The sequence below is a fragment of the Hemitrygon akajei genome, chromosome 12 (assembly GCF_048418815.1).
Source record: "Hemitrygon akajei chromosome 12, sHemAka1.3, whole genome shotgun sequence".
Classification (NCBI taxonomy): Eukaryota; Metazoa; Chordata; class Chondrichthyes; order Myliobatiformes; family Dasyatidae; genus Hemitrygon; species Hemitrygon akajei.
In genome coordinates this window covers 12,243,057-12,260,254 of record NC_133135.1, presented here as the reverse complement: position 1 = coordinate 12,260,254, position 17,198 = coordinate 12,243,057, and the positions used below count along the sequence as shown (strand labels likewise).

The 17,198-nt window shown below is 43.5% G+C and overlaps 1 protein-coding gene across 1 annotated transcript in view; it reads right to left on the bottom strand.

Moving 5' to 3' along the window:
* Window positions 1-17,198, bottom strand: part of LOC140737429 (vitellogenin-like) — a 120,344-nt gene that overhangs the window by 74,930 nt on the left and 28,216 nt on the right. Inside the window, exons 10-15 of the mRNA XM_073063916.1 lie at window positions 13,908-14,033; window positions 12,002-12,220; window positions 6,838-7,055; window positions 4,246-4,343; window positions 824-948; window positions 623-724 (exon numbers count right to left, since the gene is read on the bottom strand). Coding sequence (XP_072920017.1) covers window positions 623-724; window positions 824-948; window positions 4,246-4,343; window positions 6,838-7,055; window positions 12,002-12,220; window positions 13,908-14,033 — 888 coding nt within the window. The remainder of the gene's footprint in view (window positions 1-622; window positions 725-823; window positions 949-4,245; window positions 4,344-6,837; window positions 7,056-12,001; window positions 12,221-13,907; window positions 14,034-17,198) is intronic.

The window sequence follows — 17,198 nt, the reverse complement described above, 5'->3', positions numbered from 1 at the left end:
GTTCTGTTAGTTTTTGTGTGGGTGGGGGGGTTGATGTTCCTATTCCATTTTGTGTGGGGGCATTGGTTTGGGGGGGGGGTGGTTGATGATCAGAACGTCATTCTTTTTTTGTCCGGGGGTGGGGTGTGGGTTTGTTGTTCTTTCTTTGTTTTGTGGCTGTCTGGAGAATCCAAATTTCAGAGCTGTTAATGAATGCATGCTTTGATAATTAACCTTTGAACCTTTAATTGATTGTAGTTTCTTATTTCTAGATTTTTAAAGAACTGAATTCAAATTAGCAAATGGAGAAGGTAGGATTTTAAATCACTTTTTCTTATTTGTCCAGATCACTAGAGTAATTTTCCAATAAATAAATCCACATAGATTTTGGTTTCATTCATCACACATGTATTGAAACAGTGAAATGTATTCTTTTCATTCACAGCCAACGCACCCAAGGATGTGCTGGGAGCAGCCAGCAAGTATGTATATCTTACTTTAATTTGTAGTAATTTTTGTGTATGGCACTGTACAGCCACCACAAGACAACACAGTTCATGACATTTATCAGTGATAATAAACCTAATTCTGAACGTCAGACCATAAGAGAGAGCACTGTGGAATGAAGAATCATCCTCCTTACCTTTTTCAAAATCTGCTCCATGCTGTTTTTCTTCGGTCCCTTCCAGAAGGCTGGTTTGCTCTTTGACAAAGCTTGTTGTATTCCTTCGACCTGGATACCAACCTTTATAAAGACAACCAGATGTTCATCAGTAACCCCGACAGTTGGAGAGTCGGATGCAGGTGACAACTCATGCTGACAGATACTTTGTGGTAGAATTACCTCCAGAGAGTCCATGAGAGCTCCAAGGCCATAATATCTGAAGTTGGCTATGGCTGAAGTCGGAAGAATACCATCTAATTTCTTTAGTAAATAAAGGTTGGTATCGATTCCAGCCAGAAACCGATCTGCAAGAATAGTTCTCAACATTCAAACGGTTCTGCTAAAGAGTTACACAGTCATAAAGCGTGTAAACTGGCCCTTCAGACCAACTGATCCTTTCGATTGTCCTTTCCAACTGTTCATTCAAGCTTGTCCCATGTGCCAGCATGTTGCCCATAATCCTCTAAACCTTTCCTATGCATATACCTGCCCAAACTCTCTTTTAAAAGTTGTTATCACGAGATGTCAGGGGTAAGTTTTTTACTCAGGGAGTGGTGAGTGCATGAAATGGGCTGCTGGCAATGGTGGTGGAGGCGGATATGATAGGGTCTTTTAAGAGACTTTTAGATAGGTACATGAAGCTTAGAAAAATAGAGGGCTATGGGTAAGCCTAGTAATTTCTAAGGTAGGGATATGTTCGGCACAACTTTGTGAGCTGAAGGGCCTGTATTGCGCTGTAGGTTTTCTATGTTTTTATGTAAAAAGACTTGTCTGAGTGTCAGATGCAGAAGGGCAACCCAATAGAAGTACATAAAATTATGAGACATATAAGGTAGAGTGTTTTTAAAGATATAAAAATATAATGATAAAGATTAAAATGCACAAAATGCTGGAGGAACTCAGCAAGTCAGGCAGTATCTCTGGACGTGAATAAACAGTCAGCATTTCAGGCTGACTTTATCACCACTTGGCCTAGAATGTTGCCGTTCATTCAGTTCCATAGAGGCTGCCTAACTTGCCGAGTTCCTCCAGCATTTTGTGTGTGTTGTTCTGGATTTACAGCAACTGCAGAATCTCCTGTGCTTATGAAAAAGATCAAACCTGCCAGATTTGTGCTGTTATCAACACCACATTTTAAACTCGTTAAATAAACAGCCCTCTCTGTCTTAATGATAGCCCAATGTAAGCGGTGTTCTCAATGTGCAGAGAGAGGCAGCAATGGATGAAGAAATTGAGGAGATTTGTGCAATTTTTTATTCCTCATCTGTTGTTTCTTCTTGAGGGCAATGAAATGTCATGGCTAGTTTGGAGTCATGCGGAGAGTGAGTGAGCAATGTCTCCCAGTCTGTGGGTGGACGAAAGGACAATTTGAAAGTCAGATCCCAAAGTTTGATCGGATGTCCCAAAATTGAAGTCCAATTGCAAAAGCCTGGAGACTGGAGGCAGGAGGCCTGTCTTGAAGTTGAAGAACAATCTACACAGGTGGGACGGAGGAAAGGTTTGCTGTGTTGTTTGGTTGCTTGTTGTGTTCTGTGTTGTTCTGCCGAGCATTGTGGGCATGCTATGTTGTCAATAGAAAGTGTGGTGACACTTGCAACCCTCCCCCACCCCCTAGCACATTCCTAGGTTGTGTTGTTGTAATGCAAATGACATATTTCATTTGATGTACATATGATAAATAAATCTGCATTTGAATCTGAAGATTAGACAGATGTTGTGTGGCTGGCAAGGATAATCAGCAGATTTAATGTTTTATTTCCTGATTCTCTGCCATCACCCAGGCCTCTTCATGTATGAAATGCCAGTAGCGTTATACTGTTTACCCTTTAACTTGTGTCGTAAATACACCTTATTATTTGTTAATTGATTTGTGACAATATTACTTTATGTGTTATGTGTGTGAGTTACAGTACAGTGCAAGAGTCTTAGGCACCTTAGATTTTTCATATGGTTTGAGATGGTATGCCCTCCAAAGAGTCCTGATCTCAATATTTTTGAGGCTGACCTGATTAACATGGCAAGAAAGAAGCAGGTGAGACAACTGAAAAACAAAGTCTGCAGAAGTACTGTGACAAGTTCTCCAAGATGCTTGGAACAACCTACCAGCCGATTTTCATAGCAGACTGCATGCCTGTGTACCTAAGAGAATTGATGCAGGTGTAACACCCTGGGAAGGGTTTCACTGCTGATGTAATGGTCTTCCTGTGGAAGCAGTGTTTGGGTTACGGTCAGAGATAGTGGGTGCTTTGGAATGTGAGTATCCAATGAAGGGGGTGTGTTTTCGTGTCGTGTGCCTGACATGGGGGTGTGCCTGACATGGGGGTCTTTTGTTTGGTGGGAAATGAAGGGAGAAGACGCCGGAGAGAAGAGGTTGTAGGACTTGACCCGGAGCGGTGCTGTGATCCGACGAAGCCTGGGGAGATCGAAGGAGGATCGGTGAAGGGGAAACCGTGAGCTGCAACTTGTGCACGTTAGACTGTTTCACTAAAATGGGCCCTTGTCTTTTTTTTGCTTTTTCTTTACTAACTCTTTAGTCAAATTAAGAATTATAAAGCTAAATCATTTAATTGTATGCAGTGCACTGTCTGTTATTTTGTGTTACTTTCTTGTAACAGGGCAACGAATCATGCAGCAGCCACACAAACGGGGTTTCAGAACTAGAGGGTTTCAGTTTTAAAAGCAAAGGGAGGTCACACCAAATATTGATCTGATTTAGTTTGTTTTTACTGTTTACTGCTCTTTATAGTATTTTTTTGATATTCAGAAGCTTTTTGTTTTATTATTTTTGAAAGCATCTTCCCTTTACAGATTTTTTTTAACATGTGCCTAAGACTTTTGCAGATTATTGTATTCTCTGGATGCTTTCAAGAGAGAGTTCGATAGAGCTCTTAAACATAGTGGAGTCAAGGGATATGGGGAGAGGGCAGGAATGGTGTACTGATTGTGGATGATCAGCCATGATCCCATTGAATGGTAGTGCTGGCTCAAAGGGCCGAATGGCCTACTCCTGCACCTATTGTCTATTGTCTATGATTTCTAGGTTCAAAACAGAAACCTGAAGTCCAAGACCACAACTTTGTATTGGTACGCACAAGAGTCAGAACCTGCAGTGAAATGTGCCATTTGCACCAACAACCCAAGGATTGTGTGGAGGGCAGCCTATACGTGTCGCAATGCTTCTGGCGCCAACATAGAATCCCCAGAGCTTACTAACCTAACCATAACCTGTACGTGGGAGGGAACCAAAGCACCTAGGGGACATCCAGTCAGTTATGCGGAGAATGTATAAACTTCTTACAGATAGCGGTGGGAATTGAAACAGGAACATTGGCGGCCGGATCCAATTACTCTAGCTGTCACCCTATCATGCTGCCTACATGGTATTTATTTATTAATATAATTATTGTTAATGCTTTAATAGTATTATTAAATGATGTTAAATTAAATGTTATTATTCGCTATTTGTTTATTGTGACATTGATTGGGGGGATGAACCTCCACCATGTTCACTGCTGAAATTTTCCCCATTGTTCGTTTGTAAAGGTGTGCAAAGAAAGAAACATTGATAAAGGGACAAGCGACAGATTCTCCCTCCCACTTACCACTGAACAAGCCAAAATGAATTCCTTTGCTGTACTGGTAACTGAGAGTGTCACATTTCTGACTCAGTCGTTTGACTGCGACGTTGAAAACAGCAGCCCTGCGGAATTCAGAGGGGAGAGAGTTCAGCTGCAGCTTTTAGGACCACAGAGTCACAGATTTGTACAGCCCAGGAACATCAGTAGATCCATAAGTATTCACAGCAGAGGAGGGCTTTCATTCCCTTGTGATGGTATTGTGCATCGTATACTCATTCCCTCTATCTCAAGTTCTTCTTATCTGAGTGTGAGCTCTTAAAGCTGATCTATCATTCAGGACCTCACTACATGGGGCATATCTTCTTCAAAACCACTATCAGGGAGGAAGTGCAGGAGCCTGAAGACCCATTCTCGATGAATCAGAAACAATGTCTTCCTCTCTGCCATCAGATTTCTGAGCAGTCTATGAACCCTGAACACTATCTCACTATTATGCTCTCTTTTTGCAGTATTTATTTTAAAAAGGTGGCATCCATGATGAAGGAACTCCGCCCTCTTCTCATTACTATCAGGGAGGAGGCACAGGAGCATGAAGATCCACTCTTAAACGCTTTTTCCCCTCCTCAAGTAATAAATAGTGCAAAATTATAGTGACGTTACATCTGCCCTGCACCACTGCTGCAAAACATCAAATTTCAAGTTACACAAGTGAGTGATAATAAACTTGATTCTAATTCTGATTATTTCTAACACGCTAACACTCTCTCCTGTGAGATGCACACCCATTCATTAGCTGCAAAAAAATTCTCCTTATGGACCTTCTGATGTTTCTACAGTTTTCTTCAGCTGAGGAAAGGTGGTCTTGTCATTCCCCCCCCCCAGTATCTTTTTTGATTTTCCCCATTCTGGTAGCCCTCTCACCCCTTCTCATCACCTTCCCTGTTCCCCTTACCATTGCATCACCTCCCTCAGATTCCCTTTCTTGCATGGTCCACTGTCCTTCTCCTATCTCATTCCTTCTTCTTCTTCCCTCTAACTCTTCCACCTGTTGCTTTCAAGCTTCTTATTTCACCCCATCCCCCACCCACCCAGCTTCTCCCTCACCTAGTTTCAGTTATCACCTGTTAGTTTATACTCCTCCCCTTACCCTACCCGCCTATTCTGGCTTCTGTCCTCTTCCTTTCTAGTTCTGGCAAAGGGTCTAGGCCTGGCTATTTACCTTCAGAGATTCTGAGCTCCCCCAGCATTTTGTGTGTGTTGCTCTTGATTTCCAGCATCTGCTGAATCTCTTCTCTTGCCATCTTGTCATACTGTCTCAGCTGCTCATTTAAATCAACATAGAAATATAGAAGGCAGAAGGAGGAGTAGGTTGTTCCACCATTCAATATCATAAGACACAGGAGCAGAATTAGGCCAATCAGCCCAGCAGATTTGTTACACCATTTGATCAACACTGATTCATTTTCCCTCTCAACCCCTTTCTCCTAACTTCTTTGTACCCTTATTAATCAAGAACTTATCAACCTCTGCTTTAAATATGCCAAATGACTTGGCCTCTGCAGCCATCTCTGGTAAAGCATTACACAGATTAACTACCCTCTGGATAAAGAAATACTTCCTCATCTCTGTTCTAAAGGGATGTCCTTCTATTCTGAGTCTGCACTATCTGGTCCTAGACTCTGTCAGTATTGGAAACATCTTCTCCATGTCCACTCTAGGCCTTTGAATATTTGATATTTTTCAATGAGATTCTACCTCATTCTTCTAAACTCCAGGGCTATCAAATGCTCCACATATGTTAACTGAGTCATGTGTTCTCAGCCAAGTCCATCATGGGCACAAGTCTCAAAAGGTGATGCCTCAGAAAAGACAGTGTCCATCATGAAGGACGCTCACAGCCCGGGGCATGCCCTTTTCTCATTATACCCTCAGGGAAGGAGGTACAGAAGCCTGAAGACACAATGTTTTAGGAACAGCTTCTTTCCCTCCCCCATCGTAATTTAAAATGGTCCATGAAACCATGAACACCAAATCATTATTTTGCTCTCTTTTTTGCAGTACTTGCTTATATTTTTATATATTCATATCATAATTCATAATAATTTTTATGCATACAAAGAACTGCTGCCGCAAATAGCAAATTTCACCACATACTGTATGTTAGTGAAAATAAACTTGATTTTGATTCTGATTCACGTCTGTCTAAGAATCTCTTAAATGTCCTAATCTATGTTACAAGCTCCTCCAAGAGGATTACATCCTTGTCGTAGGGTTTGCCTCAATGGCCTGGAGAGCTATGTTGGCCGGAGTCAGAGCCTTGTGCTTTGGCTCTTGGTTTAGGTCACCCATGCCAAGCAGGTCAAACAGTAGAGACCAGGCTAAGAGTGGTCCACTGGTCCTCCGGGTTTGGGGGTTCAGCTCAGGACTAACAACCCTGACTGGTCGAAAGCCAATTGTTATGGAAACAGCAATGAAGAATCCTTCTGTACAGACAGAGATGGAGGACCTTTGTTGCTGCTCTGAATACCAGTAGTCTAGTGGGCAGTAAGTAAATATGTTAGAAGCTACAGTTTAAAAACATGATGGCTCACTGGCGTGAGAATGTTCTGTACTCACAGTGAATGTTGCTCTGGCACTAAGGTTCCTGACAGCGATTTCATGTAGGAATATGCAAAGCTGGTCAGATGCAAGTTGGTGTCTCTGATCAATGAGTCAGTCACTGTGGCCACTAAAGCCATGGATGGTTTGGTTTCCATCAACACAATAAAGGCCCTTATTCGCATTTGTGCACGGTTCTTTTTGTTCATAAGTAACTGCATGGCGATGTTTTGCACCTGTGTGAGAGATTATGGTCAGGATCTTGGTTATGTAGATGGTCACAAGTGGTAAGGCCTATGTTTCTACCATCCCTCTTCAGGAGAGCTTGCACCACTCCTTACTCAGAGGCACAGCAGTGAGCAGCTTCACACATCTCACACAACCACTCATGGTCCCAGGACATACTCTGCACCACCAGGAAAGCTTACCAATGCCTCTACTTTCTGAGGAGGCTGGACAATCGCATCTACACTCACACCATTTTACAAATGCACGGCAGAGAGCATCCTGACAAGCTGCATCACTACATGGAACAGAAACTGCTCCACAGCAAACAGGAAGGCTCTATAACATGTAGTCAAAACTTCCCAAAGCATCTCTGGCACCAGCCTGCCCACCATCACGGACATATATACAGAAAGATGCTGGAATAGGGCCAGCAATGACATAAACGTACCCACCCACCCTGCACATGGACTGTTTGTCCCACTCCCCTCAGGGAGGAGGATATGTAGCATCCACACCAGGACCACCAGACTGAAAAGCAGTTGCTTTCCCCAAGCAGTGAGGCTGATCAATACGTCCACCCCCTAGCTCACACCCCCCAACCACCATCATTTCCTGTCAGTCACCTTATGTAAAGACACTCCTGTGCCTATACAATCAATCCATGTGTATAAGCTATCTTAAGTGTTTATCTTTATATTATTGTGTTCTTTATCATACTGTGTTGTTTTTTTATGCTGATTTGTATCTGGCCTAACAATTATTTCATTTTCCTTTACATTTGTGGACTGGAAATGACATTAAGCAATACTGAATCTTGAATCTTCTATCACACCTCTCACGATCACTGGACCTGCCAGAGGGTTTTAGGGTCAAAGAGCTGTTACACTGGACAACAAAGATTTTGCTTCCATAATACTTTCAGGCATATCTTATAGATCATGAAATTTCTGTCACATGTTTTGAAATTGCCCATATTTGTTATTTCACTTCATAATTCAAGTCAGGGTAACTATTGCAAGATTAAGGAAGCCATTTTTATTAGTCCACAAATCAAACAGGTCATCAGTGACGGGTAATTTGAAAAACTTCTTGTGGGACAGAGAAAATCACATGGAAAGCATTCAAGGATGTTGTTGAAATTTTTCTTGGCAACCAGTGCACCAAACTACATACTTCAAGCATACGAAACCATGAAATGCAACATGTCATTAATTTCCTGCATTCCCATTTAGACTTCCTCCCTGCAAATCTTGCTGCTGTCAGTGATGAGCATGGTGAAAGGTTTCACCAGGACATTGTGGTCATGGAGAAATGGTATCAGGGCAACTGGAAACCATCAATGCTGGCTCAACATTGTTGGACAGTTAAGTGAGAAGCTTCAGACATTGAGTACAAACAAAAACCATCAACAAAACATTTTTAACTTAGTTGAACCATTGCGAAGTAGCAACACCATTATGTAACTTAGCACATTATATTCAATAGAAGTTAATTTCTTCTTTCTCCTAATGCCTATGTGATACAAATAGTCTGAAAATATTTTAATGTTCAGCTTCAAGTACTCTATCAGAAACAAAAAAACAAAATTCTGAGGTAGCAACACTTTCGAAAAGATTAGTTGTCCAGTGTTATTAGTGCACTGCAGAGAAAGATCCCTTTACCAGTTAGAGTCTTCGCATCTTGCAGCACGGAAGCAGGCTCCTCAACCCAACTGGTCCGCGCCGACCAAGAAACCCATCTAAGCTTGTGCCATTTGCCCATGACTCTCCGAATCTTTTCTAGTCATGTACCGCCCAAGTGCTTTTGAAATTTTGTTAATGTATCTGCCTCAATTTAGGAAAAGGGGAAATACAACAAAATCTAGATGTCCTTAGTCATCAGTCACTGAAAGTAAGCATGCAGGTACAGCAGGCAGCGAAGAAAGTTAATGGCATGTTGGCCTTCATAACAAGGGGAGTTGAGTATAGGAGCAAAGAGGTCCTTCTGCAGTTGTACAGGGCCCTGGTGAGACCCCACCTAGAGTACTGTGTTCAGTTTTGGTCTCCAAATTTGAGGAAGGACATTCTTGCTATTGACGGAGTGCAGCGTAGGTTCACGAGGTTGATTCCCGGGATGGCGGGACTGTCATATGTTGAAAGATCGGAGCAACTGGGCTTGTATACACTGGAATTTAGAAGGATGAGAGGGGATCTGATTGAAGCATATAAGATTATTAAGGGATTGGACACGCTAGAGGCAGGAAACATGTTCCTGATGTTGGGGGAGTCCAGAACCAGAGGCCACAGTTTAAGAATAAGGGGTAGGCCATTTAGAACGGAGTTCAGGAAAAAACTTTTTCACCCAGACAGTTGTGGATCTATGGAATGCTCTGCCTCAGAAGGCAGTGGAGGCCAATTCTCTGGATGCTTTCAAGAAAGAGTTAGATAGAGATAGCGGAGTCACAGGATATGGGGAAAAGGCAGGAACGGGGTACTGATTGTGGATGATCAGCCATGATCACATTGAATGGCGGTGCTGGCTTGAAGGGCTGAATGGCCTACTCCTGCACCTATTGTCTATAATCATTTCCTCATTCCATATACAGATCACTCTCTGGGTGAAAAAGTTGCCTGTCAGGTTCCTATTCTCTCCCCTCTGATCTTAAATCTGTGCCCTTTAGTTCTTGACCCCCAAGCCCTGGGGAAAAACTGTGCATATTCGCAATCTATGGCCCTCATAATTTTATACATCTCTCAGTCTCCTAAACTATAATGAAGAAAGTTCCAAGCTGCTCAACCTCTCTAAAATTCTGGTAACAGCCTAATCGAATCACGATGAGAGAGGAGGCAACTTAAAGATCTTTCAGTGAGATACTTTATATTTGTCACGTGTACATCAAAACATACAGTGAAATGCATCATTTGTGTTAACAAACCAATTTTTTCCAACAGCTCAGTTGAATCAGGACCAAGAGAGGAGGTGACTCATAGGACCGTGAGTGAGATCTGGAAATGAACGCTCATGGGCTTTCGACATTTTCCAGTGGCCCAATCAAATCCTGATTCATTAGCAAGGGCAAATAAAGTAAGGCAGGGGCAAGTGGAGTGGCCATTGTTGGAGTAAGCAGTGTTAGAGTGGAGAGGCTTTGGCTCATCAGGCTTGGGTGAGGTACATAGCTGGTAAGTTTCCTCTTCTTCATTCTTCGTCTGTAAGTGCATAACTAGTGCAGTGAGAGTGGCTCCAGGGCTGTGCTGTGTTCTTTGTGTGAGAAGTAGGAATTCTGGGAGACCTCCAGCCTCCTGGTTAGCCACATCTGTACCAGGTACACCGAGCTGCAGCACCTCAGAGAAAGCGTAAGGAACTGGAGTCGTAGCTCAATGATCTTCGGCTCTTACAGGGACTGAGGAAGTGATAGATAGGAGTTATAGGGAGGTAATAATTTCTAAGTTTCAGGAGGCAAGAAAATGGGTGACCGTCAGGAGAGGGAAGGGAACTGAACAGCCAGTATAGAATACCCCTGTGGCTGTTTCCCTCAATAAGAAGCATAGCGTTTTGGATACTGCTGGGGAGGACGACCAACCAGAGGGAGCTGCAGTGACAGGATCTCTGGCACTGTAGCTCAGAAAGGAATGGGGCGAAGAGGACTGCAGAAGTGATATGGGATTCCTTAGTTAGAGTAGTAAGCACGAGATATTGTGGATGTAATAGAGAACAACGCCCGGATGGTATGCTACCTCCCAAGTGCCAGGGTCAGGTATGCCTCGGATCAGTCCCACATCATCCTAAAGGGGGAGGCTGAGCAACCAGAAGTCCTGGTACGTATTGGCACCAATGACATAGGGAGTTCGAAAGCAGGACCTCTTCCAGGGAAGTAATCTCTGGATTGCTGCCTGTGCCACACTCCAGTGAGGATAAGAATAGGATGATTTGGTAGATGAATGCTTGGCTGAGGAATTGGTGCGGGGGGGGGGGGGGGGCAGGGTTTCAGATTTCTGGATTATTGACCTGAACAAAAGTGCGGGTTACACCTGTACCTGAAGGAGACCAATACCCTTGCAGGCAGGTTTGCTAGAGCTGTCCGGGAGGGTTTGAAATTTGGCAGTGGGATGGTAAACAGTGATAGGGGTGAGGAGGGGGCAGTTGGTATACAAATAGAGGCAATGTTCAGTGACACTGTCAGGAAGGCCAGGAGATGATAGGGCAAAATTGAAATCAGTGGGTGAGTTGCAGCATTGATTCGTTCTTGATTAGTTAGGGTGAGAAAGGTTTCAGGGAGATGGCAGGAGAATGGGATTGAGAGGGAAATGGGTCAGGCATGATCAAATGATGGAGCAGACTCAATGGACTGAATTCTCCTCCTGTGTCTTTTGGTCAAATTGTTAATATACCCAACAATGTGCTGAGGGAACATACCCAATCTCCTAATCTCAGGACAGGCCATTTTCTCTGGCCTCCAACCTCCAGATGATTTGTGGACTTGTAGACATTGGAGCTTCGACATCCCCAGTAGATTTGTAGACACTGGGCCTTCGACATTCCCAGTAGATTCGTAGACATTGGGCCTACAAACATACCCAGTGGATTTGTAGACATTGGGCATTCGACGTCCCCAGTAGATTCGCAGACATTGGGCCTTCGACATCCCCAGAAGATTCGTAGACATTGGGGCTTCACTATCCCCAGTAGATTCATAGACATTGGGGCTTCACTATCCCCAGTAGATTCATAGACATTGGGGCTTCACTATCCCCAGCAGACTCACAGAGATTTGCAGTCTTGGGGCTCCAGCCGTCAGGCCTCAATTTTTGGACTTCTGACCAACTTCTGGCCTTTGATCTGAACTTCCGATCAATCGCATATTGAGTGCTAACATTGAAAGGGTGGCAGGAAATATCACCCCACCACCACTACCATCACTCACCCCTCAACCACAGTGCTATCCTCAAGATCCAGTCTTCCAACCCATCTCTCTCACCTTGTGTGGCTCCTTCTTGCCGATATTACGTAAGGCCATCACAGCCTCCATCTGGACTCTGTTTGAGACGCCGTTGGCAGAACTGCTGAATCCTGGCAGGAGCTTCTGGATGCGCTTCAGGCTGGCTGGCTGGCCCGCGTTGCCAATTGCTTTGAGACCCAGGATTATTTCTTCTTCATGACCCCTGTTGCCAGCTTCGACCACAAGGTCGTGGATTGGCTGCAGAGAAAAGAAGACACGGTAGTATAGTGGTTAGCATAGCACTATTACAGCGCTAGTGACCCGGGTTCAAACCCCACCACAGCAAATCATGAACACAGGGGATTCTGCAGATGCTGGAATTCCAGACTAACACACACAAAATGCAGCATCTATGCAAAAGAATTAAAAAGTCCTGATGAGGGGGTCTTGGCCCGAAACGTCAACTCTTTATTGCTTTCCAGAGATGCTACCTGATCCAGCATTTTGTGTGTGTTAGTCTGTCAGCAGTTTGTACGTTCTCCCCATAACCGCATGGGTCTCCTCTGGGTGCTCTGGTTTCCTCCCACATTCCAAAGCTGTATGGGTTAGCAGGTCATTGGTCACATGGGACGAATTGGGCAGTCTGAGCTCATTGGGCACAAAAGAGCCTGTTAACAGGCTGCACCTCTCAATAAAATAAAAAAAAGATGAGAATTCAATAACAAAGAACATCGACAGAGACCACAGAGAAGAGAAAATCTGCAGACGCTGGAAATCCGAGCAACACACACAAAATACAAGAGAAGATGTCCTGCTGAGGAGTTCTGACCTGAAATGTTGACTGTACTTTTTTCCATAGATGCTGCCTGGCCTACTGAGTTCCTCCAGCATTTTGTCTGTGCGTTGCTTGACAGAGACCAGTACAGCACAGGAACAGGCCCTAGGAGCCACAATGTTGTGCTGACCAGATGTACAACTAACCTAATCTCTACTGCCTACATATTGTGCCTTCCAATTCCTGCACATTCACGTCCCCATCCAAGAATGCCTCTTTCATGTTTGTCTTCACACATTTCAGGCACCCAGCACACTCTGTGTTAAAAAAAACTGTCCCACACAAACGTTCTTTGAACTTAATCCCTCTCACCTTAAATGTATTAAACATAAAAATTAACAGCTGGGGCTGGTCAACTGCCCTACCATCCATACTCGCATCCTTCTACAGATGTACAGTAGAGAGCACCGTAACAAGCTGCATCACTCCATGATGTAGAAACGACAGCAGATAGAAAGGCTCTACAACAGGTAGTCAAAACCACCCAAGTCACTGGTAGCAGCCTACCCACCATTAAGGGCACATACACAGAAAGGTGCCAGTAACACCAGGAGGATTGACCAGGAGGATTAATTGTCCCACTCCCATCAGGGAGGAGGCTATGTAGCATCCACACCAGGGTCACCAGATACAAAAACAGTTACTTTCCCCAAGCAGTAGAGCTGATCAACACCTCCAGTCACTAACCTACCCCTCCACAACCCCCCCACCACTTTATCATTTCCTGTCAATCACGTGATCTACAGACACTCTTATGCCTAGTGTCACTTTATGAATATTCAGTCAATCTATGTATATAAGATATCTTATGCATTTATTCTTATTTATTATTGTGGTATTTATCTTCTGTTTTTTTGTGCTGATCTGGAGTAACAATTATTTCGTCCTCCTTTATATTTGTATACTGGAAATGACATTAAGAATTTTGAATCTTGTATCGGGGCAAGCGAAATGCTTGGTATATAACTCCACTTCGTAGATGTAACAGAGAATTCCCTTCTGTCTATGAGATCTGGACTAGTATTTCTACAAGGGCCATTATAGAAACCATCCCCATTTCTCCACACTCTCATACAATCAGCCAGACCAGGTTTCTGATACTCAACATACCTTGATAGCTTGGTCAGGACAAACCTGGACTCTCGAGCAGTATTTCTGCACCAAAGATCCATATGAGAGCAAGGTGATTTTGCGAAGGAAGGGGTTCTTGTTCATGTAAGAGCTGGACAGAAGTTCCTTAAAAAAATAGAGATGTTCACTAACATGAGAGAGTCTACAGTAGCTGGCAACCCAAAGTTCAAAGTAACTTTATTATCAAACTTTATTATGGTTGTCACCATATACAATCCTGGCATTTTTTTTTCTTGCAGGCATACTCAGTAAATCCAGGAACCGTAATAGAGTCAATGAAACAGGATGGGCAAACACCCAATTTGCAAAACACAACTAACTGTGTAAATACATAAGAAAAAGGAAGGAATAAAAATGAATAAATAAGCAAAAAATATTGAGAACATGAGATGAAGTGTCCTTGAATATGAGTCCATAGGTCGTGGGAACAGTTCAACGATGGGGCAAGTGAAGTTGAGTGAAGTTACCACCTCTCGTTCAAGGGCCTGATGGCTGAAGGGTAATAACTATTCCCGAACCTGGTGATGTGAATCCTAAGGCTCCTGTACTTTCTTCCTGATGGCAGCAGCAAGAAGAGAGTACGACCTGAGTGGTGGAAGTCCCTGATGATGGATGCTACTTTTCTGAGACAATGGTCCATGTAGAAGCCCTCATTGGTGGGGAAGGCTTTACTTGTGATGAACTGGGCTATATTCATTACTTTTTGTGCATCTTCCGTTCAAGGGCATTGGTGTTTCTATCCCAGGCTGTGATGCAGCCATCAATACACTCCCCCCACACATCTATAGGTTTGTCAAAGTTTTAGGTGTCATGCGAATCTTTGCAATTCTCTAAAGAAGTAAAGGCATTGCCATGCTTTCTTCATTATTGCACTTGAGAGCTGGGCCCAGGACAGGCCCTCTGAAATGACAAAACTTGCTGACACTTTCCACCTCTGATCCCATGATAAAGACTGGATAATGAGTTCTTCCTCCTGAGGTCATTAATCAGCTCCTTGGTCTTGCTGACATTGAGTCCAGAGCAACACACACAAAATGCTGGAGGAACTCAGCAGGTCAGGCAGCATCTATGGAAATACACGGTTGACGTTTTTGACCTCTTCTTCCCCTTTTCTTTCCACTCTAGATGAATGGTCTCGGCTTGAAATGTTGAATGTTTATTCACTTCCAAAGTTGCTGACTGACCTGCTGAGCTCCTCCACCATTTTGCGTGTGTTACACAGAGATGTCCACTGTCACTTTAGTGGATCTCTTACCTTGAAGACTACAGAATCCTCAGATTAATCGAGGATGGAACATCATCATCAAATATCTCCACCATCTAGGCCTTATGATCTTCTCACAGCTGCCACTGGGCAGGAAGTACAGATGCCTGAAGTCCCACACCACTAGGTTAAAGAATAGTAACTTCCCTTTGACCATTCAAATCCAGTACCAACCTGCACAACCCTAATCTTTATGCAAGTATAGCAACCCTGTCACCACATTGTGTAACAATTAATTTGTTTCTTTTCCCTTTGTGTTCTTTCTACAATTTTGAATAAGGTATGTTTTTCTTGTGAATGTTGTGGATCAGATGTTATGGACCTATGATGCTGCTGAGGCCTGTCCTGGAGTTGGATTACTTTTATCCTTGTTTGTCAATGATTTAAATAATGGAATTGATGGCTTTGTGGTAAGTTTGCGGATGATACGAAGATAGGTGGAGGGGTAGGTAGTGCTGAGGAAGCAATGCGATTACAGCAGGACTTAGATAAATTGGAAGAATGTGCAAAAAGTGGCAGATGGAAGTATATTGTTGGGCAATGTATGATAAAGCATTTTGATAAAAAGAATAATAGTGCAGACTATTATCTAAGTGGGGAGAAAGTTCAAACATCAGATTTGAACAAGGGACTTAGGAGTCCTTGTGCAAGACTCCTAGAAGATTAATTTACATTTTGATTCTGTGGTAAAGAAGGCAAATGCAATGTTGGGATTTATTTCAAGCGTAATAGAATATTAAAAATAAGGGGATAATCTGAAACTTTTGAAGACACAGGTCAGGCCCCACTTGGGTATTGTCAACAATTTTGGGCCCCATATCTCAGAAAAGATGTGCTGTCATTGAAGACAGTCCAGTGGAGGTTCATGAGGATGATTCCAGAATGAAGGGGTTAACATATGAGGAGCGTTTGGCAGCTTTGGGCCTGTACTCACTAGAATTTAGAAGAACGTGGTGGGATCCCACAGAAACATACCAAATGCTGAAAGGACTAGATAGGGTGGATGTGGAAAAGATGTTTCCTATGGTGGGGGTATCCAGAACTAGAGGGCACAGCCTCAAAATTGAGAGGTGACCTTTTAGAACAGAGGTAAGGAGGAATTTTTTTTTAGCTGGGGAGTAGTGAATCTGTGGAATGCTCTGCCACATACTGTGGGTATATTTAAAGTGGAAGTTGATAGTTTTCTGATTGGTCAGGGCATCAAAGGAAATGGTGAGAAGGCGGGTGCATGGGGATCAGCCATGATGAAATGGCAGAGCAGACTTGATGGGCTGAATGGCCTAATTCTGCTCCTATATCTTATGGACTGTTGCTGTACGTGGGTGGGTGGGAGGTATGAAAGGGGCTTGTTTTGCTGTTATTTTGTAAATTGTTGTGTTCTGTTTTGTTCTGTTGAAGACGCCATTTTCTTCCTGCTTCAACGGGTTTACACACATCTCAGTGAGCCAGGCAGCACTATGAGAATCATGTTCCTTGACTTCTCCAGGGCTTTTAACACCATATGACCTGCTTTACTAGGGAGTAAGCTCACAGAGATGCAGGTGGATGCTCCACTGGTGTCCTGGATAACAGGCTACCTGTCCAGATGGTCACAGTGTGTGAGATTGTAGAGATGTGGATCAGATACTGTGGTTAGCAGCGCAGGGGCACCTCAGCAGACTACAGCGTAGAATAGAATGCTGGCCCCCACTGAGTTGTAGATCATCTGCAGCTTAGTATTGCAGATATTGAATAACCAGAACCTCCTCAGGAAGTACAGTCAGCTCTGTCCCTTCCTGTATAGAGCCCCTGTGTTATTAGTCCATTCCAGTTTATTGTCCAGGTGAGTTTCCAGGTACTCGTAGTCCTGGATGACTTCCACACCTGTTCTCTTGATGGAGACGGGAATACAGGGTGTTTTCACCTTCCTGAAGTCCACCACCAGCTCCCTTGTCTTAGTGATGTTGAGCTGCAGGTGATCCAGCCCACATCACTCAACAAAATTGTCCACCACTTTTCTGTACTCA